The following is a 21,126-nucleotide window of genomic DNA, read 5'->3' as shown; positions in this document are numbered from 1 at the left end:
AAACGCATTACACTCGAACATAAATATATGGCTTTTGTTGACATTTTGGTACCTGTGGAGCTCCAGCATACAAATACCTGGATTTTTTTCGGGCTGCCATCTTGGAAATGTGCATGGCCCGCCCGAGTGCGATTTAAAATGCCACATTTCGTGCTTTTTTTTCCTTTCACTTATCTGCACCAGTAAAGTAGCTAAAAACACGGTGTAAACAAATCTATCTTTTTTTTTTACAGGCTAAATGTTTCAAATGTCTTCTTTCGAGTGGTCACGTGATCACAAGTACACCTTGAAGGCGGAGTCTCTTTAGCCAATCAAAGCACTTTATTGCACTTGTTTAGTGTGACGTGAGCCAGTAGACGACTCTTATAAAAGTGTCATTTCATCTTTTTTAAGTCATGTGTACAAAACAAGTCACACACATTTGTACCGTACAAAATCAACACTATTTACATACAATACACTCTCAAGCACACGCACGCAGACACACACACACTCACAAACACACTTGATGGGACGTCCTTTGTCGCGCTTGAACACACACGGAGGCTAAAACCGCTAGCATCGCTGAACTAGCTGATATGCATAAAGACATCCTCGCTTCCCCTTCCTGTCGGTGATGAAATAAAAGACTTGATGACACATATTGAAAATATTCTACATAATCTGCGTCACAGTCCGCGGCATACTGCTAACTACGCTAACAGCGCAAAGCTAGCCAACACCAACACCTCCACCTTTTCGGGATGGACTGACAATAAAGTTTTTATTTGTAATAAATATTCATCTTTAATCGTCTTCATTCTTTTCTAGACTTTGAATAAAACATCTGAGTTAGTGCACGTAAGACACAGCAAAGTGTTTTGTAGCAAAACACGCAACCACACGACTACTAAAGATACTCGTCTTGGTCAAAATGATTTCGAAGGTGGTGAGGAGAAATGAACTCTTAAAAGTTAGTGTTTCATTTCATTGCAAAAAGGTTAGCGTTCAACAAAATGGGGCAATATGACGAAGACTAAAAACAGATATTTTGCCGTGATGCAGCTTTTTAAAACAACAAGCCAACTGCATCAACTGTTTTCCATGGGGAAAATAAAGTCTTTTTTTCAGCTGGCAAAGGAAATGAGGACAAACTAGTTGTTGGCTCAGAGAAAATAAAGTGTCGGCCGCCAAAGTGTGGACAGGCTTCCCTTTGTTCAGCGTGTCGCACATACAACTTTGGGGTATCCTATTGCTACAGTGTTAGCTTAGCCCATGGGAATGAAATGGCAAGATCTCATGTCAAAACATCAATATCAATATTTTGTTTTGTTATAAGCAGACACCCATGCAAAACAATGCTCTCTTTGCCCACATGCGGGGGGCATTACACTCGCGAATTGCGCCAGCCTTTTCATTCCTCAGAAATGGAATTCAAAAGAGGAAAAATAGCATGTTGTAGTTTCCAAGAACATTGTGTAACAACATAATTAGATAGAATGTAAAGAATAAAACAATATCTTCATTCTGATGAAATGCTGCAATCGAATTCATTGTGCTGCTCCTTCTGGTGTGCCCGCCTTGACCACACGGAGGCAGTACAGTACCACAATCATGCAGACTCAAGCGAAGAAGAGTACTTCTTCTATTCTGACTGCTGTAATAGTCTTCATTTTTTGCAGAGGATAAACAATATATGTACCCGTGAGAATTGTTTTCTAAAACCACAACTGCTGTTTTAAATATCGAAAGTGTCATTGTTTTTGTTCTCAGTTTAGCTTTTGAGTAAACTTAAAATGGGATTGGCATGAAACAGCTGGAAGCCTTTTTTGGACAACTTTTTGCTTACTGGGGAGGTGCCACACAATGCTCACATCTCAAGGCACCACTCTGCCTAAAAGGAGTAAAATCAACTTATTTTGCATGATTTCCCCCCCCCCAAAAAAAGTCTTCCAACTTGCAAAAATTCCTGGTTTTATACCCAGAGAAAGTTTCCGACTCCAAAATTAGCGCAATTTTACAACCGTAGTTGATGGTAGCTAAAATCCCTTCAAATTCCCACTGAAGCGACACCAAATGTCCCTGTCTCACTCACTCACTCACACACAAACACACACACATCCACACACACATGCGCACACACGCGGTCTGCTGGGGTGGTGAGAGGGCTGCATATTGGGGCTACTCGACACCTCCTGGTCTTTTCGCTTCCTCTCCATATAGATTGTTATGTCAATGTACAATATTTATATTTTTTACAAGAGGCTCCTTGCGGGTTTCCCTTCCGTTACCACGAAGCTTCCCTGGCGGCGGTCACGCGCACGACGTTAGCGGCGCGCTCAGTCAACTAACGAGGGACAAAAGCGACAAGTGGAGAGCGCACACACACACACGCACACACACACGCACGCACGTGCACGCTACATGTTGTAGGCCACGTAGATGGGGTCCAGCTGGTCCTGCAGGAAGCCGTCGCGCAGGTGCATCCGCTGTTTTTCGCCGCGCGAGTTGATGGGGATGACCCCAATGTCGGTCACCACCACCACGCCCACAATCAGGTAATGCTCCTCCAGCACCGCCTTGGTCACCATGGGAACTAGGTCCAGCGCCTCCTGCTCCGAGCCCTCCAGCTCCACCACCACCACCAGCAGGTTGGTCCACGGGAACACGGCACTGGGGGAACAAGCGTGAGCTCGTTAGGTAAGCTGAGCTGCAACCTTGCGCAATATGTAGAGGGCCAACGAAGTACAGCTTATACGCACCCGCGGCATATTGCTTAATTGAGGGGAACTTTTTCTGAGAGTAAGTCTGTGGCTTCACAGTTTGCCGGTAATACTTGCGTATGTGCACTATTTGGGGCGGGGCTTGAGTTGAGTCGAGTTACGTCTAGTTCAGGCACATCGCGCGACGCGCGGTCAGCTTGAGGTATGACGGCATTAAGTGTGGCGCAATGGTGGCGACGTACCACTCCATGATGCTCTTATGCGCGCGGATGACAGACGTCTCGATGTCGATGGGGTGGTAGCGCATCCCCCGCAGCTCCATGGCCTCCTCCAGGGCGCCCACCACAAACAAAGCGTCGTGTCTCTCTGCCGCGCACACACACAGCGGCCGCGTTGGAAAACCTCTCGTGGGCCACACTTGAGTTTTGGAAAGCAGGCAGGCGGCGAAGGCTAACCTCCGTTGGCGTCGGTGAGCTCGGTGCGGCGGAGGAAGCCCAGGTAGCCCGTCCGGGCCCAAACGGTCTGCGTGTCGCCGAAGCTCAGCCTGGAGTTGAAGTGGTCCGACTGCAGGACCTCCTCGCCGTAGCCGCTGTAGTAGCCGCTGCCGTTGTGGGCGCTGTGCACCCAGATCTGAGGCGAGAAGAACGAGGAGAGAGGTCAGCCCCGCCACCAGGTGGCAGCGGCCACGGGTCTGATGATAGCACCTCTCCCAGGTGCGAGTCCCCCAGAGGGCCTTTGGTCTCGGGGTTGGCGATAATGATGCGAACTCCAGGCAGGATCTAAAAAAAAAAAAAACACATCAAGAGAGAGACAGATGTGGCGTTGCCATGGTTAGTGCCACAAATTCATCAGATGCGGGTTATTATGAAACACAAAGAAAGAAAGAAATAAAGAGGCGGGGTCTTCTTGAGTGTGGAGCGCACACGCATGCCGTGTTTGAGAACGGGCAGCGTGCCCGTAGCCCTCGTATGTGCAGACGAGCAGGCGGGGCGAGGAGATTGTTTATCACAGATGGGTTTGAGTCACTTGACTGTGTGAGGACACGTCGTCCACGCCGCAAATACTCTTGACATTTAACTCTTGCTGGGAAAATGGATGGCATCCGGCTTTTTTTTTTTTTTCAACAAAAATCTCAAGTATCTCCTCTCGACTGATCCACTCGACCGAGCAGCAAAAAAAAAAAAAAAAGTGTTTGTGCGGGTGTGCTGACCTTTCCGGATTCCATCAGAGGGAGACTGTGAGGAGAACCTCTCTCCACCAGACGCACCCTGAAACACACGCACACGCGTTTTGACGGTCACACGCCTTTTCATAATCAAGAGGAGACACTTGGACAAGAAAACGGTCTGACCTGTCATGGCGCAGTGCCCTCATGTCCACATAGACCGTGGTGGGGTCCGGTCCTGACGTGCCCTGCGCACGATGAAAATAATAATAAGCCAACATTTACGCTGCAGTCAACTTTTGCCAATGAAATTCATTGAAACGACAAAATCTGTCCTAGCCATAAAAATAAAATAAAATAAATAAACAGAACAAACGACTCAAAACAACTGTAGTTATACAGTATGTGTGTTTTAATGGGTCTGGCCCAGGAACCAGGCCGTTTTTTGGGGTGGTGAGCATTTGGGTGTAATTAGTATTTTTGATGGTTAGCAACTGGCATCATAAATCCCAGTATAATTTTTTTCCTCCTCATGAAATGATCCGGCATCCATTTTTTGGGGTCATCAAGTCAAATTAGATCAGATCATAACAGTCCACCTGCACAGGGAAGGCTTTGCGAGCCATCGGGGCGCCACCACATCCCATGTGCAGCTGCGCCATAATAAAGGAAAACCTCGCATAGTATCTTAAAACAAAATACCACCAGATGGCGCTATTTTTTAATCAAAATGTATTGTTTTTGTCTCTCTCCCTCACTCCCCCCCCCCCACACACACACACTCAGTGCATGGCGTATATTTACCTGCAAGCAGATGGCCAGGTTGACCCTGCAGCCAAAGGCTGTGCTGACCGAACGCGGGTGCAGGCCGAGATCTTTGAAGAGTTTGGAGAAGGAGAGCGTGAGGGACATCCTGGGCCTCTCCTCGGCCACCACCACACACGCCCGCACCCGCGACAGGTCCAGACCACGGGCCTGCGCGAAGTAAAAACCGCAAGCCGCCTCAGCATCGCGTGACCTCGCGCGTCCGAGCGGCGGCTGTGACGAGACAGGAACTCACCTTGAGGGTTTCGGTTTGCAGGCCGAGACCTTTGGTGCAAAGCTCCATGACGCTGTAGGAGCAGAAGGTGTCTCGCACCCGCAACTGGCTGACGGCCAGCAGCCACAGCGCCGGGTTGGACTCCAGCTCCACTGGCGGGATCAGGATGGACTGGTGGCCTGAGTAGACACTGCACGCACACACACACACACACACACACACACGTTGAAAGCGAATGGTTGTCATGCCAGCAGTCATAGAAAAGGGTGGAAAACCGAGTTAAGCGACAGAATAAGCGAGGCCCAACCTGCAGAGACACCAGAGGACGAAGCCGAGGCCGCAGTACGGGTCGAGGCAGATGGCCACCTCTCTTGACGGGTACAACTCACACTGCAGCTTCACAGAGCGGCAGAACGCTCCCACGGCATTATGGGACATCTGTCAGTGGAGGTGGCGAGGGGAGACACGAGGGCTCGGATGATGGGAATGTTTGAAGCCAGCATGAAAGGGACAACGGGGACCCCCTAAATGATGTTGAGGCCGGTCGGGGTCATGAACTGACCTGGACGCCCGCCAGCATGCCGGTGGTGGACACGCTGAAGTCCAAATATGCCAAACCGTCAGGGTTGCTGGGTTTGTACAATGCCGGAGGTTTCTTCTTTGGCAGGTCGTCTGCAGCGCGCACACAAAGGGAGGAAAAGGTTGCTGAGCTGTTTGGTCATGGAATCCATTTTTTGAGAGTTTAAAAAAAAAATGAAAAATTGGATGTCAAATTTCGGCCCTCGAGGGCCACGATGCTCATTTCAATCAGGTCGAAAGTACAGATAATCAGTTTTCAAATTCATGAACTAAAAGTAAAACATCACCAGAAAAATAAGACATGAGTTCAGACACACCACCAAAAAACCCAACAACAAAAAACCCGTGTGTGTGTGTGTGTGTGTTACCAGTGTCCAGGACAGGCGGCCAATTTCTGATGTCCACGGTGGCCGTGGCCTCTTTGGAGCGGAGCAGCTTGCAAATGACGGCCGTGGTCATCACGCAGGCCGATTGGCTAACCTGCAGCGGGGGCGGGGGATGACACGGCTCGTAAGTGCTGCGCGCCGCAAAAGAATCTTTTTCGAAAAAACAACGAGCAGCAGGGAACTTCCGGCGGGGCAGAAAGCAATTGACTAAAGTTGATTTATCTAAAAGTGAAACAAAGGTTCAGCCACCTGATAGGGTTCCCCCTCCCCCAATTAAAATCAACAAATAATATAAATAAACCAAATGAAAAATAAAAAAATCCAGCATCTGTGGGTGAGAAGGTTGAAATCGAGTGATTTTCATAAATGAATAAGCCAAAGCTCGTGCCACCCGGAAGTACATGTCCTGCCTCCGGTCAGACCTCCACGATCATCTTGACGGTGGGCAGCGTGGTGGAGATGTTCTGCGGGTGGGGCGGTCGCACTGTGATGGGGACGCAGCCGGCGTACAGCGCGCCGTAGAAGGCGGCGATCAGGTCGATACCTGCGGGGGCCGTTGCGTGGGGTCAGCGGGGAATTCGGGAGTTTCAAAACCGGATCAGTGGAGCGGTTCCTACCGGGTGGGTAGACCAGAGCCACGTGGTCTCCTTCCTGCAGGCCGCCGCGCTCCATTAGCAGAGCCGCCACTCGCTCTGCCCGCTTGTGGAGCTGCAGGCAGGTGAGGGAGTTGGAGACTGCCCCCTGGTGGAGGCAGAGGGAAGCGCAGCTTTCAAAACCGCAGACGAGTGAGCGCCACATCCGTTTATGACCCGCCCATCAAGACATTTGAGGAGGTCGGACTATCACAGTAATCGTCGAGGCGCATCCTGGAGTGGCGTCCTTACCCGAGAGCTGAGCAGAGTGTAGAGAATGTGGTCAGGTGTTGTTTGAGCTCGCCACTGCAAAACCTCTGACAGGAACAGGAACTGCGTACCCAGGAAGTGAGTTGAGAGTGGAAAGGATGTCGAGGAAGAACAACAACATAAAAATTCTATTGAGATGATTCGTCTCACCTGGTCGTTGTCATCCGTCTGTCCCAGATCTCTCCCGCTCGCCTGAGCGATCCGCTTGCCTGACACCAGATTGCCCACCATCACGGAGGCGGGGCCGATTTCTGCAACCCACGCCCACAATCAAGAAGACAAACAGGCATCCCTCGACACTTCAAAATAAAAATGTTTTGGTGAAAATGAAAATTTGCAGAAACTAGATCTTCCTAGAATTATATAGAAGTACGTTGCGACCTTTTTTGAAAATTTTATTTTACCACATATATTAAAAAACTAAAACTAACACTAAATCAAAAAAAACCTTTAAAACAAAGCATTTAAAAAAAATAAAGAGGAACAAGACCTTTTTTCCCCCCACATATATTAAAAAAAACTAAAACTAACACTAAAACAAAAAATAAACCTTAAAACAAAGCATTAAAAAAATAAAAAGTAACAAACCTGCACTTAGAAACTAAGTAAAGGTAACGGAATAAACACACACACACACACACTTATTCAGACACGAGCGTGGTTCCCACCTGGCTGCTTCTGTCGAGGCTTGGGAAGGTTGCTGACGCAGGTGTGGGGGCACATGAGGACGTTGCAGGGGTGCAGTCCCCCCTCCAGGTACAGCTGCTTGATCTCAGACAGGTGGATGCCGCCCAGCGGAGTCTTGGGCAACGTGTTGGCCGGAACCAGAGCCAAACAGAAGACGCCCACGCCGTGGATGCTGTCGATTGCCTGGCAGGTGGGTTGGGCGGGGGGGAGGAGGGTGTGTGGGGACCATTCATGAAAATCTCTAGGCCACGTGAGAAGCGTTTGCGGCGTACTGTCGGTGAACTTGAAGGCAGCGCGCGGCCTCTTACCTGCAGGACGCGACTCATCCACTGGAAGCTGTCTTCCTCGGTGGAGTCCGGCCGCTGCTCGGCCACCACCACGATCCGCTCGTCCCTCAGGACGGTCACGGAGAAAACGGCTATCCTGCAATGGCGGCAGCACAACCGTTATTAAATGCCGTCGGCATCCGGCCGCTTGCCGGGAGCTTGTTGGCGTCAATGTGACTCGCGGGGGGGGGGGGGCTCACCTTCCCCTGTAGACGAACTTCATGGGCTCCACCGCCAAGGCCGTGGCCACGACGTCGTCGGCGTTGTGCCGGCGCCCGCTGACCATGATGAGGCCGTCCATCTTGCCTGTGATGAAGACCAGGCCGCCGGGTCCAATGAAGCCCAGCAGGCCGGTCCGCACGAAGGCGTACTCGCTCACCAGCCCGCCGCCGCCGCTCACCGGGTACACCTTGCGGGGCAAATGTGTCAGCGTCATTTCTTTGATCTCAAGATCGGTCGCAAGTTTGGGTTGGAGGCGGAAAAGACCGACGATGGAAGGGATGAGCTGACCTCGAAGGTGTTCTTGGTCATGCCGGTGAGGCCGTAGTAGGACGTGCCGGTGGCGATGGCGCACACGCACAGCTCGCCAATCTCGTCCGTCTGACAGAGCTGAGGGACGCCTTCGGGCTTCACCACGCACACCAGCCCTGGATGAGCGCCGCACACCCGAGTCACAACGCCATTTAAGTTTTGTGCCGATGTACAGCCAATGAGACCGATTTGGAATAAATAACTTGCAATGTGTACGCAAGCTATGAAAAGGAGTTCATTTTGTAGAAGTTAATTTAATATTGTACATGATTTAATGGTACATTTCAATTTTACACAATCTATTGAATTATTAGTTACCGTATTGGCCCGAATATAAGACGCATTGCATTGAAATAAGAAGGTGGGGATCGTCTGATATTCGGGGTCTAGACGTTATACCCACTCACGACGCTAGATGGCGACAGATATCATTGAAGCGAATGCTGAACTTGACTCCCCAGGGCCAAAGCGAACCCCTGTCACGAAGAATAAAAATAAAAATAGCGATAGCACAAAGAAGAAAAATAAAAAATAGCGCTAAGAAAGAAAAGAGAAGGAAATAATAGAAGAGAGAACAGAAAATGGAGAAACGTAGCGACAATCTGGAGAAAAGTGGGTCGAAGATCGGCCAGGTTAACTGGCAGCTGAGGAGAAGTTATGATGTAAACTTCAAGATGCTTTTTCTCTCAAATATATTGTTATAATCATTTGTTTCGGATGGACTGTAATATTTTTTGTATAAAAATTTATTTGGTGTTCAAAAAGTCTTTTTTTTCAAATTTGAGTCTTGAAAAAGAGGGGGTTGTCTTATAATCGGGGCCGTCTAATATTCGGGCCATACGGTAATTACTTGATGAAATCAATTTCACAAAATGTTACTGGCGATGGATTTTTTTTTCTAATATGGTTTATTATTATGTGCTATGAAACAAATTGACCAATTATACTCAACTATTTTTTTATTTTATTTTATTTTTAATCAGTGATGCAAAAAAAAACAACCAAGAAACGTACCTCCTGGCATCACCGTCCCGACGTCCTGCACGGTGAGGACAGAGAGACGCTCCTCCGTGTCCACGCGGACCACTCCGTAACTGAGACCCTGCATGGACAGCACGCCGCGACCTGGTGGCTGGCTGCTGTCCTCCGCTGGCCTGTAAACACACACACACACAAATACACACACGGAATGCCTAAGTTTGCAGTCTTTTGCATATGGACCGTACATGTGTGTGTGCGTACCTCCTGATGGCGACCGTCAGAGCCTCGGGCGAACTGGCGCAGGGACAGATGACCTCCGCTCGCAGGCCTTTGGTCTGAAAGACGTTGAGGAACGCGTCGCACGACGAGATGGACCCTGAGAGGAATGAGAAGAATGCGCTGGGGTTCAACAACCATCTGCACAGGTGACTCTTTTTGTCCATTTTTCAATGTCCAACCTTGCTGTTCTGTCACAAGAACAGTGAATGGCCAAAACTCACAATAGAATCTAATCTAATATCTAGTCACCGCAGTCAATTTTGAAGTGAAAGAACACCAACGCAAGAAGAGCCGCATTGAAACTCATGAATCTGCCAAGACTCCATTAAGCTGCGAAGTGGCTGTCATTAAAACGAGGAATTTTTATAACACTTTAAATGACATCAAACGGGAATTACAAGGGTTGGAACCGTCGGCCACGAGAAGCATGCGCAGGGAGCTCAGGTTGATGTCCTTCTGGTCCTTGTGGGCCACCAGAGCCCAGTGCATGTCCCTGGACTTCACACAGGACACTTTGGCTGCAGCGACACACACACACACACATATGTCATGTATTTGACGGACAGGTGAAGTCGGCGCTCCGAGTGACGTTTTCCAAGCTCACCTTTGTACTGGCACACTTTCTGGATCCATGATAGAGGGTTGACCTTCATCAGCGAGTAAGGCACGCTGATCACGTGCATCATGTTCATCACGCTCTGCACACACACACAAACACACACACGCACGCACGCAGCACATTAGCGCCGTGTTGGCAGAGGAGACATCGTCTTGATTTATGAGTGGCCCAACCGACACATGAAAGAAAAAGAACATGAAACATTCCCGGTTTAAGCCCTTTGAGTTTTGACTGATTGTGCAAACGAAACCGCCCCAAGAAAGGGGAGACTTGCTCCTTTCAACCAGAAAAAAAAAATAATTCTAGCTTTTCCAGTTCTTTAGTTAGCAGTTGAATAATGATTGGGTTTCAACAAAAATGCCCAGTTTCTGACAACAACAAAAAAGCGGAGAGTGAGCATTCTGTGAAAAGAAACAACTTGATATTTTCTTTCGGATTTGCTTGCTTTTGCGATGACTCAAATGCTTTTTTAAAAAAGTGAAGTTATCACCGTCAGGATGCCGTGCCACAATCCCACGTCCTTCTTGAAGTCCAGAACGTTGACGATGGTCTCGGCTGCGGGAGGAGAGATGTGTTCCGAAGGTTACTATGCAGCCATCGGAGGGGAAGGGCGGTTGGAGGAGGGGGGAGGGGTTCTCTGTGTGCATTTTGTGTCAAAAAGGGACCTTGAAACCCATGAATAGTTGGTTGTACGCGTCTCACCCTCAGTGTAGCAGCAGGACTGCGTGAGGGCCTGGCAGTGCGTGAGCAGAGCGATCCTGGTCACCGTGACGCCCAGCACGCTGCCGTCTTTGCACGTTTTATACTGGAAAAAAGGTACAACATGAACTCATTCAGTACCAGACCAAAAGTCTGAAAAGACGTTTAAAAACGTCTTTGGGAGTGAATGAGTTAACGACCGCGCACACGGATGAAACAGTTCTCCCAAATGATGGCCGAATAAATTATTATTTTTTTTTTTTGCTCATGTCAATTGTGATTTTCCTTTCGTGCACCTCAATGTAAGCCGTGTCGTTGTTTGCGTCCTTAATGTGAGGGAACCAGTCTCTGGGCGGCTTGGACAGGTGCTTGGACTCGGTGACGAACCACAGCAGTTTGGGCCAACCTGCGCACGCGTAAAAGCGGCGACGGGACTCAAAGTTTGCCCGGACACGTGCGGCGATAAATCACAGACGTTTAAAATGGACTTACCTTTGAATTGTGGAATCTCCCCCGTGGCGCTCTTGGGGAGCCCCTTATGGCAGGCGTCACTGGTCAGCGCCACGGTGACGCCGCAGCTTCCCAGCAGGAAACCGATCTGCTGACTTCCCGCATCCTATGCGAGGGCACGCGGAAGAAGGTTTTATGTGAAACTGACGGCGCATTTGTCCATCTGTGGCACACGCGTGACTTCGCGCAGGTGGGAAGAAGCTTTCAGCGCTCTGTAACCACGGCGACGCAGGCCCGCAGTGGGAGTGGCTTTCAAAGAAACCGTTTCTGACAGCGGTGACGCTCAAAGGCCGTCCGTACGCCCGCCACTAGCGGCGCATTGAATAGATATTTTTTTGCGTTACCTTGCGGCTGAGGGGCACCTCGATGGGAACCGGGACCACCTCGGCCAGCAGGCAGCCATAGAACGCCACCACGAAGGCCACCGGGTCGTTGTTGGGGAACACCAGCGCCACCTGCGGGTGGAGAGTGAGGGTGTCATTTCCAAAAAGTATATGCAGCTCATGGGTGAATTTTTTTTTTTCAGGGGATTAGGAAAAAAAAAAAACAAGCCCAAAAATTGCCCAAACTCACTGGCCTGCGAGTGTATTTTTCAAACAGGAGGTTGAAAGAAAGAAAGAAATGAGACGCGGCCCTCACCCTGTCTCCGGGCCGCACCATGGGCTCCTGCTTGCTGCCCAACTTGTGGAGGATGTTGTAAGCTAGCTTGATGCTGCGCGACCACAGCTTCCCTGCATGCACACGTACGCACATCGTGAGGCTTGAAAGATTGGGATGGGGGTTGGGGGGGGCATGCCCGCCTGCCCACCTACCGTAAGTGAGCACGTAGAGAGGCTTGCCCGCCGTGTCCAGACTGGTAAGGCAGGGGGCTTTCGGGGAGATGGTGCCCCAGCGTTGGAGGGCGGCCTCCAGCGAAGGCGGCCAGTTGGTGACCACCCCCAGGGAGTCACCTCGCACCGGCATCATCTCCGCCCCCTCGGGGCGAGGCTGATTGGGGTCCGGCTGTTGGACTGGACACAAGTAGACAATTGTACGTTTGTCTGATTTGTCAGATTTTCCTTCTCCAAAATATTTTCAGCACTCCTGCGGCGACATTTTGTGTCACCTATTTGGAATTTGTGACTTCTAACCTTCCAGAAGTTCGTCAAAGTCATCGACGAAGAACTCGCGTAGCGGCGGCCGGCGAGGTTGCTTGAGCGTGTTGACAAGCTGCTGGATCTTGGCCGACACGCGACTGCTGACCGGGACGCCTGCCAAGGCAAAAAACAAAAATTGCGATGAGAGTCACCGTGCCGCACTGTTGGCCTCGGGTGAACCTGCCACCGTCGTGGATATAACCACTTATTACGCAAGTCGGAGAGTTGGAGGCTTAGCGCAGAGAAGATATTGTAGTGGTGCCCTTGAGCAAGGCATCAAACTAGTATACAACGTGGCCTTGAGTTACAGGTGCCATTGTTTAGGCTGAAATCTTTGTCTTAAAATACAAGTAAAAATCAGAGATACCAATCCGTTTCAGACCCCCACCACTAGATAGCGCTAGTATACTTCACAACAACATCAGTAGGTGGCGCTCTTACACTATTTTTCCATTCACTCCCAAAGACGTTTTTAAACGTCTTTTCAGACTTGGTCCAGAATTGGCTGGTACTGAATGAGTCAAGCTGCTGTGCCAAATGCTACTAAAGCCCACAGAAGAAGAAGCAGCTGCCGCTTGAGTCAAGCTATCAAGGGCGACGCCCCTTTATGTGAGTAAGGGAATGATGTCGCTTTTGCGCGGATCCCTGTTGACGACAATAAAAATCGAAAAGCTGAAAAAAAAAATGGAGCATTTGTGTACGGCGCTCTTACCGTCGCCGGTTTCCATGCGCTCTGCGTTGCCGTACTTCTGCGTGTTGCGGGCGATGGTGCCCATGTTGGACATGGGATGGCGCTCCGTGTGGGAGTGAGGTGAGTCTGACGAGTAGCCAGACACGTCCGGCGGGCCCGAGTGGTTTTCTGGAAGGGGCAGAATGACGGAAGCGGTATTTATTTTTTTGCGGTTTGCACAGGCGTGAGGTTTTATGTGAGGGTGATATCGGCTAGCTGAGGGAAGGAGGAAGTACGGGGCGTACCGTCAGACTCCAGCGGCGGCGGCCACAGCATATCGGAGCCAAACTCGCAGGAGCGCCGCAAAGATCCTCCGTTCTCAGCGACGCTCAGCGCTCCTTTCCTCTTCAGAGATAGGTGGCCGATGCCTGCGCGTGCCAACGCAAACGCATGAGTCACATGCCTTCATCGTTAGCATCAGGCTAGCAAACTTTGGTGCGATTGCGTCACCGTGGTGCGAGGGCGCTAGGTGGCCCTGCTGCAGGTGTCCCGGTCCTCCGTGCGTGTGCCCCAAGTGGGCCAGATGCGAGATGTGCGCATGCGCCAGCGAGTCGGCCAGACGCCCGGCATTGCCGCTGCCGCCGCTTTGCGTCGATGAAGACGAGGAGGAGGTGGAGCCCAGGTGGGCGGGGCCGAGCTGGGACGGCCGGCCCATCCAGTGCTCCATGCTCGACATGTCGTCGCAAGGGCCCGCCTCCTCCTCCGAACCCGACGAGGAGTCTGAGCACAAGGGCGACAGGCCTAGTGAGGGTCAGTCACGTGTCGCGTGCGTGTGCGCGGCGGCGCCGTGCGGCGTGCGCTCACCTGGCGGCGTGTACGCGTCCATGGAGGTCTGCACGACCAGGGAGCGACGTTTGGACGGCATGGGCACCGCCACCTTCCTTTCCACGTGGCGCGCCAGCATGGCTTGGACCGCCTCTGTGTGAACGTCTGGGACAGAGAGAGAGGCGTCCGTCAGTCACGTGACATTAATACAAAGCATGTCCACTTCTACGCCTTTCTGCGACTGGCGCAGAAATTATGGCGACTACCTCCGTCGTAATGTTTAAATCTCGACTTAAGACTTATTTGTACAGTCAGGCACCTAGTTTGCAAAATAGTCCCCTTTGTCATCTGGATTTCGGGCTGTTTTACTGCCTCTTCTCCACTGCACCTAGTTTGCAAAATAATCCCCTTTGTCAGCTGGATTTTGGGCTGTTTTACTGCCCCTTCTCCACTGCACCTAGTTTGCAAAATAGTCCCCTTTGTCATCTGGATTTTGGGCTGTTTTACTGCCTCTTCTCCACTACAAGATTCTGCCAAACAAGGGAGCAGCAGACAATATGAAAGTTTCGAGGAGTAAAACTAGAACTGTTTCATCCTAATTTGAAGAGCAGATTTTCTATCACCGATATCACCAGAGACCAATGAGACCAATTTTAATGAGACACAAATAACAGCGGGATTTTTTTTTTTCTTTACCTGAGCGGTAGCGTTCATCTCTGGTGCCCGATGTTCGCCGTCGATGGAAGCGGGCGGCAGAGGGCGGGCCCAAAGGGACCCGATGCGACATTGGACCTTCCATCCCTGCGGAGAGCAGCACGCAAACACACAAACACGCGCACGTGCAAGCACACACCCACACAAACACCGAAATTAACGCACGCACGCACGCACACACGCACACAAACCACCACATGGACAAACACACATTCAGACACACAAACATTTGCACAACCGCACACAAGTTTCAAAACAGAAGAGCACACGGCAAAAAAAAAAGGAAAACATGAAGATGATTTATCAGAAAAATTGTCATTTTTCTGCACTGATCAAATGAAATAAGTGATCAAGGAAAAAAAAGCAATAAAACGCCTAAAAAAAACCGTGATCAATCAAATAAAAGGTGATTGGCTGTTTGCATCAAGAGCAGACCCCGCCGTGCAGGAGAGCAGGCCCAAGCTGAGCTCCAGGGAGCATTCGCCTACGTCAGCTAACGGCGGCGGCTAAACGGCTAATCAAGCGCTGTCGTAGTTTGTCGTGATTGCAAATTGATTGGGGCCACATATCATTTTTTGGGGGGTGGGGGGTCCCTTCTACTTTAGCAGAGTGAGGGGGTTCAGAGGTGGCTAAATTACCTCCAGCATGAGGAACAAACGCTCTGATCAGCTTGGACCTCTTCTTCTCATAACCCTTCTGAGTGATGTCGCCTGAAAACACACACACACACAAAACGTCTCTGCCAATCAGTGACACGCACCGGGCGGTTCAAAGGTGACAAATTAAAATGAGATGATGATGAAAAATGGATGTGGACGGACGAGCGAGCAGAGGACTTTGTACTCGAAGGTCCAAACCGAGGACAACTGGAGGGACGTTGGGCCAAGTTGCCATGGGAACATGGTCCCGGCCACTCGACGAGCCCTCGGGTGCAACAAGCAGGACTAACACAGATAATCCCGCCGCTCATACTCCATTAAACGCACCGCTTGACTAATTATTGATCCGGAGACTCCACAACAACACAGAACCTCGGTGGCGCCGCTAATAAACTATGCAAGAGGAGGAAGAGCGGGAGGAAGGACGAAGAGGAGGAGTTGAGAGGCGGGCGTGGAGGAAAAAGGAGTGAAAGCGCACGAGGAGCAAAAGGAGGAGGAAGGGTCGGGAGGATGAGAAAGGGGAGGGGGCCAGAACAGGAAGTGCAGGAAGAGAAGTCGAAAAAGGAAGAGAGGGAAGAGGAGGAGCATGAGAAGGGTGGGGGAGGAGGAGGAGGAGGAGCATCAGTCATCCCGTGCGAGTGCACATCGTGTCAATAACAGGAGCGCCATGATTGGACTCCACAAACTAGCCAATGACAGTGCGTCGGCATCCACGCATCTCTCACGACGTGCGTGCGGGTGTGTGTGTGTGTGTCTCTGATCAACTTCGATGATGGCCTTATTATTTTTTTTTTCCACACACATTCACATGCACGCACGCACACACACCGAGCGGGTCCACAGGGAGAAGACATCTTCCACCAACATCGCAGTGTGGAACAGGGAGGGAGTTGCCTAGCAACGTTTCTCCAGGAGAAGGCCGCCGCAGCCCAGGCGGCCATCTTGGATGTGGAACGTGTTCATATGCGTGTGCGTCTGCATCCTCTGTGTGTGTGTGTGTGTGTGTGTGTGTACTCATTGCGGTCTGAGAGGCATTCGATGGCACAGGAGTTTTACTTCGAGATGAGATGAATGAATGAATTGGTCCTTGTTTAGGGACACACGTCACCCACAGCGTAGCCCAGCCGACTTTGGCTGAGAGGTGGCCAACACCTTGAACTGGTCGCCACTCAACATCAGGTCATGTCGACAAACAACGGACTGGTTGCTGGTCAACATCAGAGTACAATTAGGAAAAACAAAGTGGTGATTAATTTTTTTTTTTAAAAAGCCAGAACGGACGCTGCATCTTCAGCTTTATCTTCCATCTTGTTTCTCTTTGTTTCCCTCCCTGCTCACATCTGCATCGACATCCTGTTTTATTTGATCTCCTTTTTCTCATCACATCACACACACACCATGCAAACCGGCTCCATGGTAACAAGACACACACACACACAAGCATGCGTCATGCACTGGGACCTTGGGCTGTCACGCTCACATGTTGGGACCCGTGTGGTCTGAAGAGCGTCTGCTAGCTGATTAGCCCGCGCGGGCTCGCGCACGCACGCACACGCGCGCAAAGCTACATAAGCGTCAGCAGAAAAACAAAGTAGGCCTGGCTGGTGATTCAATGGGTCAAGACGTCAAGAAGTGTAAAAATAGCCGCATGGCACTTGAGGAGATGAAAAGAAAATATCGCCCATCGCGCGGCGCACGAGGCGTGACGCAGCCTCTCAGATGCTGCCTTCAATCGCCGCATGATGTTGTTGTCGAAAATCTGGATGATTGGTCTTTTTCACCAGGATGAGGAGCTTTTAAGCAGGGCGGAATGTGATTGGCTGATGGCAGAGTTGTAAACGAGCCTTCAATTACCTTTTCTCTTTCAGCGAGCAGAAAGGGGAGGGATGAGCACTTGCTAATAATAATAATAGTAATAGTCCATACTCTGACAAGGACAGCATGCTTAGCATGTGTTCTAAAAAAAAACAGCTCACTAGTGATTGGACGCTGCGACTACCTCAGAAGAATTAAAACAAAAGAAAAATGTCAACATTTATTTTTTCTCACTAAACATGACCAAATATTCGCAAAGAGACTTCATCTCACTTTCAGTCAGTGGAAACAACCTAACCAGATGGAAACTTTGGGAAAAAATAAGTCCTCCGGAAAAACCGCCAGCTTTTCTTTTTTTTTGGCGTTCACGCACACATTCGTCCATCTACGTCGAGGCGCATGGCCACCGGAGCGTTTCGCGGATTAGTCACCAACACCCTGAACAAAGATGGTGTCTTTGCCTCTCGAAAAACACACCCGCACACTCTCAAGCAGCTGCATCAACTCGTTTTGCTCCTTACTTGAGTGACTCAAACAGGCTTCAGGTGAGCAATTCAAACGCAGCATGGAGACGCGCTAATTAAATCAACCGCCGCGCTGGAGGAAATTATCCAATTTCACTTTAATTGGCCCCGAAATTATTTTTTTCCTTTTAGGACAAAGTAATGTATCTCCGTTCGATCGTCGTCAATGCCAGCGACGTACGGGTGACAGGAGGAATCATTTAAATGTTTGGCAAACGCAATCGAGCGCCCGTTGCCATTCACGCAGGAGTAGAAGTCCGAGTGAAGCCGAAGTCCATCATCAACAGGCACCGATTTTCACCGTGTGCAAAATAAGACCAGCTCATCAATATTTCAGCGTGCAGCTGCAAATAATGTACACCCGCGGGCAATTAGACACCGCTCCAGAAAGGATCATTTTGCCGACAGATGCCAGGAGATGAAGATGAAGTTCCTTGGCATCAACATACCACCAAGGTAGCAACAAAGGCACTTTAATGTAGTTCCTTGACACCGAAGCAAACACCGTACATGATTTTTGTGCCATTTTTGGTTGGTAAGGTGACGTAAGATTTTTCAACAGGTGCCTTGGCTGAATAAAGGTTGAGAAAAATAAACCCTCAGGTGATCAAAAAGTGATCTCGCTGACTTTTGAGTCACAGTGCACGAGGGCCAGAAAAGGAGATGATCGCACTTGGCAAGCCAGCAAAAAAATCATGTTTTTCATATTTGGGGTTTCCAAAAGAGGCGGAGTCTCTCAGAGACCAACAAGTGAGCTTTGGCAAGCATCGATCGACAAATCCCATCGCGCCTCAATGCCTCTCTTTCGGGGGGACTCGTTTCCTAAAGAGACATGTCACTAGGGGAACACCAAATATGTTGCGACTGAGTCATCTCCAGTGACGAGAAACATCCACCTTGAGACTCTTATCACGAATGAGAACTCTGAAACAAACAAGGACGTCCGCCACACATTCATCCATAAATTCAAGGCAACGAAAGAAACATGAAAGCGCTCAAATGTCCAAAAGCACACATGCGGCTTGATACCAGCAGGAGTATTTCATCACACAATCCAACACGTCAACGCTCGCCGATGAGTCGTCAGTGATATTTACATTTCAAATCCAGGCTCAGCGTATTCATATTCAGCAATTCATCTGAACCGGAAGTTAGCCGACCACCAGGGGGCGAAGGCACAGTGAAGGCTTCATAAAGTTGTCTAAATAAACTAGTCGGAAGGCTTGTTGAGCATTTGCCAATTTGGCAGACCGGCATCCACCGAGCTGGGCGGGCCGGCGCAGCAGAGGGAGGGACTTGGAGATGCACGTGGCTGCGTCACAGTTTGGTGGCTGGAAGCCAATCGAAATCTTACGCTCATGCTGTGTCTAAAACCGGCGCAGGCTAGACAGCTGGTCCAATGCAGCGCATTCCATTCATAAATATGTGAACAGCGGGCATCAAGCCTGAATCATTGTATTATATTTATACATCATCTCAATGGCTGGCACATCTATGGGTGGGCCACAAATGACTGAGGGTGCGCGTTCTCCAATTGTCCACTTTGTGCTTCCACCATGTTGAGATGCTAATGTGCGACGAGCAAACACAGCATTTGAAGAGAATGAAAGGAATCTCTTTAAATGGCCACGATTGAAGTCGGCTCTGACCACTCCCACAGCGGCGCAGCCCTTGCACAGACCACATAAGGGAACCTTATGGGCCAAACAGCTCAGTGAAGGGTTCAAAGAGCAACAGGTGAGCAAATGTGACTCATTCAAACCACTTGTCTTCAAATAGAAGTCGAAGCGCTGTCAATTATTATGCGGCAAGCAAACTTGTGCCTCACTCTTTGCATTGTCCAGGTATTAGACTCAACCAATTCTCCAAATCAAGTGACTCCACTAACTTGGGTGCAAAGAAATTTGATTGGGACAGCCCTAGCTATAACTAAATACAAACTTTCTGCAGACTGGGTGATTTTTATTGCAACACGCACACACTTAAGATGTGCTCACCGGAAGTGTGCGGTAGATCATCACCAGTATGTTTCTGGGCCGTGCAAGCCACGATGAATAAAATATGTCGCTTCCATTATATAAGGCTCAAATGCTCCAATGTGAGATGCTCGTTGTGTGTTCTAGCAGCTGTGACTGAGCTCCACATGCATGCAAGGATCACCGTGCATGTGTGTGGCGGGAAAAGGCGGAGTAAAGGGGATGGATTGGGGTGGTGAAAAATCTCCTCCAGCATCCCCCTCCTCAGAGCAGGCCTAGCCAGCCTCAAATGTCGGACGTCAGAAGGCCCAAATAAACGGCGCCGATCCGCTGCATCCGCAATGCCAACAACATGCGCGCTCCCGCACAATCGCGCACACGCACGTGCACAGGTAACCTCGCACGACGGTGTCAACATCTCAAGGTCAAACCGGGAGGGGGTGTTGCGGGTGGGGGGGGGGGTATGTTGACCTCACTCGCGGGGACCAGACAAAGAGCCAAACAGGACCGAGGCTCGCCGTCGCCCCCCGCCCCCCCCTCCGACTGAGGCTCGCCGTCGGCCTGCTGCACGGAGCTGGCCGGGCCGGTGCCTGACAAACATCTGGATGGGAGGAGCGGGCGGGCGGGCGGGCGGTGGAGGAGGGGCAGGAGGAAGGAGTCGGGAGTAGGAGGAGAGGGTGGGGGGGCTCTAACAATTAAATTCCGTTAGTGTCGGTGCGGATGGCGATGAGATAAGAGAGCAGGGGGGGCTTTGATTGAGGGTGGGGTTGCTGAGGGGTGGTCTTACCCTCTGACAGCTCCAGCTCCAACTCGGCCAGGCGGGCTCGGATCTCCAACGGTATCGGCGACGCCTCTCGGTCCGCCATTCCGCCTCGTATCGCGGTGAAAACACCTTCAGCCTCCTCCTCCGGCTTCCTCCTCCTAGTCGCTTCCCTCCTCGGCGAAAGGCGCGCGCGACGACCAGCGAGGAGAACAAAGAAAGGGGGCTGCAAAGTCTCGCCTCTTAGCGGGGGTCCGTCATGGCGTCCGCCGACCTCGAATGGCTCAAGTCCGTCGCGGCGCAGTGGCTGGGGCTCGGGTGGTCGCGCTCCTCGCGGTGGGGATGGGGAGGATGAGGATGAGGACGAGGAGGCTCGCCGAGCTTTGCTGCCGCTTTGCTTGGATTGCCAATGGGGTCACGTGACGACGACGAGGCACAGGAGGGGATGCGGCGTCGATCGTCACCGCCAGGGGGCGCTGCAGACAACCACACCGAGTCAACAGTGACGTGGATATCGCCATGTGGACAGACGACAGAGGTTTTGAAACTTTTTAGAGCCAAGTGCCACCAGAATTAATTGTTCGCTCTCTGTTTATACCACAAACACGATCCACAATTAAAACAAAAAGCTTTTAATTCCAA

At 50.5% G+C, this 21,126-nt stretch overlaps 1 protein-coding gene across 5 annotated transcripts; it reads right to left on the bottom strand.

The window, feature by feature from the left end:
• Nucleotides 1-298: 298 nt before the first annotated feature.
• Nucleotides 299-20,871, bottom strand: LOC127593288 (disco-interacting protein 2 homolog C-like). 5 transcript variants are annotated; one of them, XM_052054608.1, is made up of 38 exons: nt 20,512-20,871; nt 15,389-15,460; nt 14,733-14,837; nt 14,076-14,201; nt 13,722-14,012; nt 13,517-13,639; nt 13,254-13,400; nt 12,536-12,655; nt 12,218-12,415; nt 12,045-12,136; nt 11,750-11,860; nt 11,388-11,511; nt 11,192-11,301; nt 10,899-11,001; nt 10,687-10,751; nt 10,182-10,275; nt 9,976-10,095; nt 9,560-9,674; nt 9,332-9,471; nt 8,297-8,433; nt 7,987-8,195; nt 7,769-7,883; nt 7,442-7,643; nt 6,924-7,024; nt 6,756-6,836; nt 6,489-6,612; nt 6,294-6,415; nt 5,854-5,965; nt 5,469-5,578; nt 5,214-5,344; nt 4,928-5,096; nt 4,672-4,842; nt 4,054-4,115; nt 3,913-3,970; nt 3,407-3,481; nt 3,158-3,332; nt 2,945-3,068; nt 299-2,652 (listed from the first exon to the last, which is right to left on the bottom strand). In XM_052054608.1, the coding sequence occupies exons 1-38, from the start codon at nt 20,588-20,590 to the stop codon at nt 2,400-2,402; spliced, it is 4,866 nt and encodes a 1,621-aa protein (XP_051910568.1). In that variant the 5' UTR covers nt 20,591-20,871; the 3' UTR covers nt 299-2,399. The 5 variants fall into 5 exon arrangements, with proteins under 5 accessions (XP_051910568.1, XP_051910569.1, XP_051910565.1 ...); XM_052054609.1 differs by having other exon boundaries at nt 13,722-13,991; XM_052054605.1 differs by having other exon boundaries at nt 6,756-7,024.
• Nucleotides 20,872-21,126: the final 255 nt, after the last annotated feature.

Source organism: Hippocampus zosterae, chromosome 20, assembly GCF_025434085.1.
Source record: "Hippocampus zosterae strain Florida chromosome 20, ASM2543408v3, whole genome shotgun sequence".
Classification (NCBI taxonomy): Eukaryota; Metazoa; Chordata; class Actinopteri; order Syngnathiformes; family Syngnathidae; genus Hippocampus; species Hippocampus zosterae.
Note: the sequence above shows the minus strand (reverse complement) of the source record. Positions and strands in the feature narration are given on the sequence as shown.

What these genes read in the sequence shown, in the direction of transcription:
- LOC127593288 (XM_052054605.1), bottom strand. Translation starts at nt 20,590, where the DNA reads ATGGCGGACCGAGAGGCGTCGCCGATACCGTTGGAGATCCGAGCCCGC. An exon ending in GGAGATTCCACAATTCAAAG is followed by an intron (nt 11,302 to 11,387) that starts GTAAGTCCATTT and finishes ACGCGTGCGCAG; the next exon opens with GTTGGCCCAAACTGCTGTGG. An exon ending in CGGGACGGTGATGCCAGGAG is followed by an intron (nt 8,434 to 9,331) that starts GTACGTTTCTTG and finishes GCGCTCATCCAG; the next exon opens with GGCTGGTGTGCGTGGTGAAG.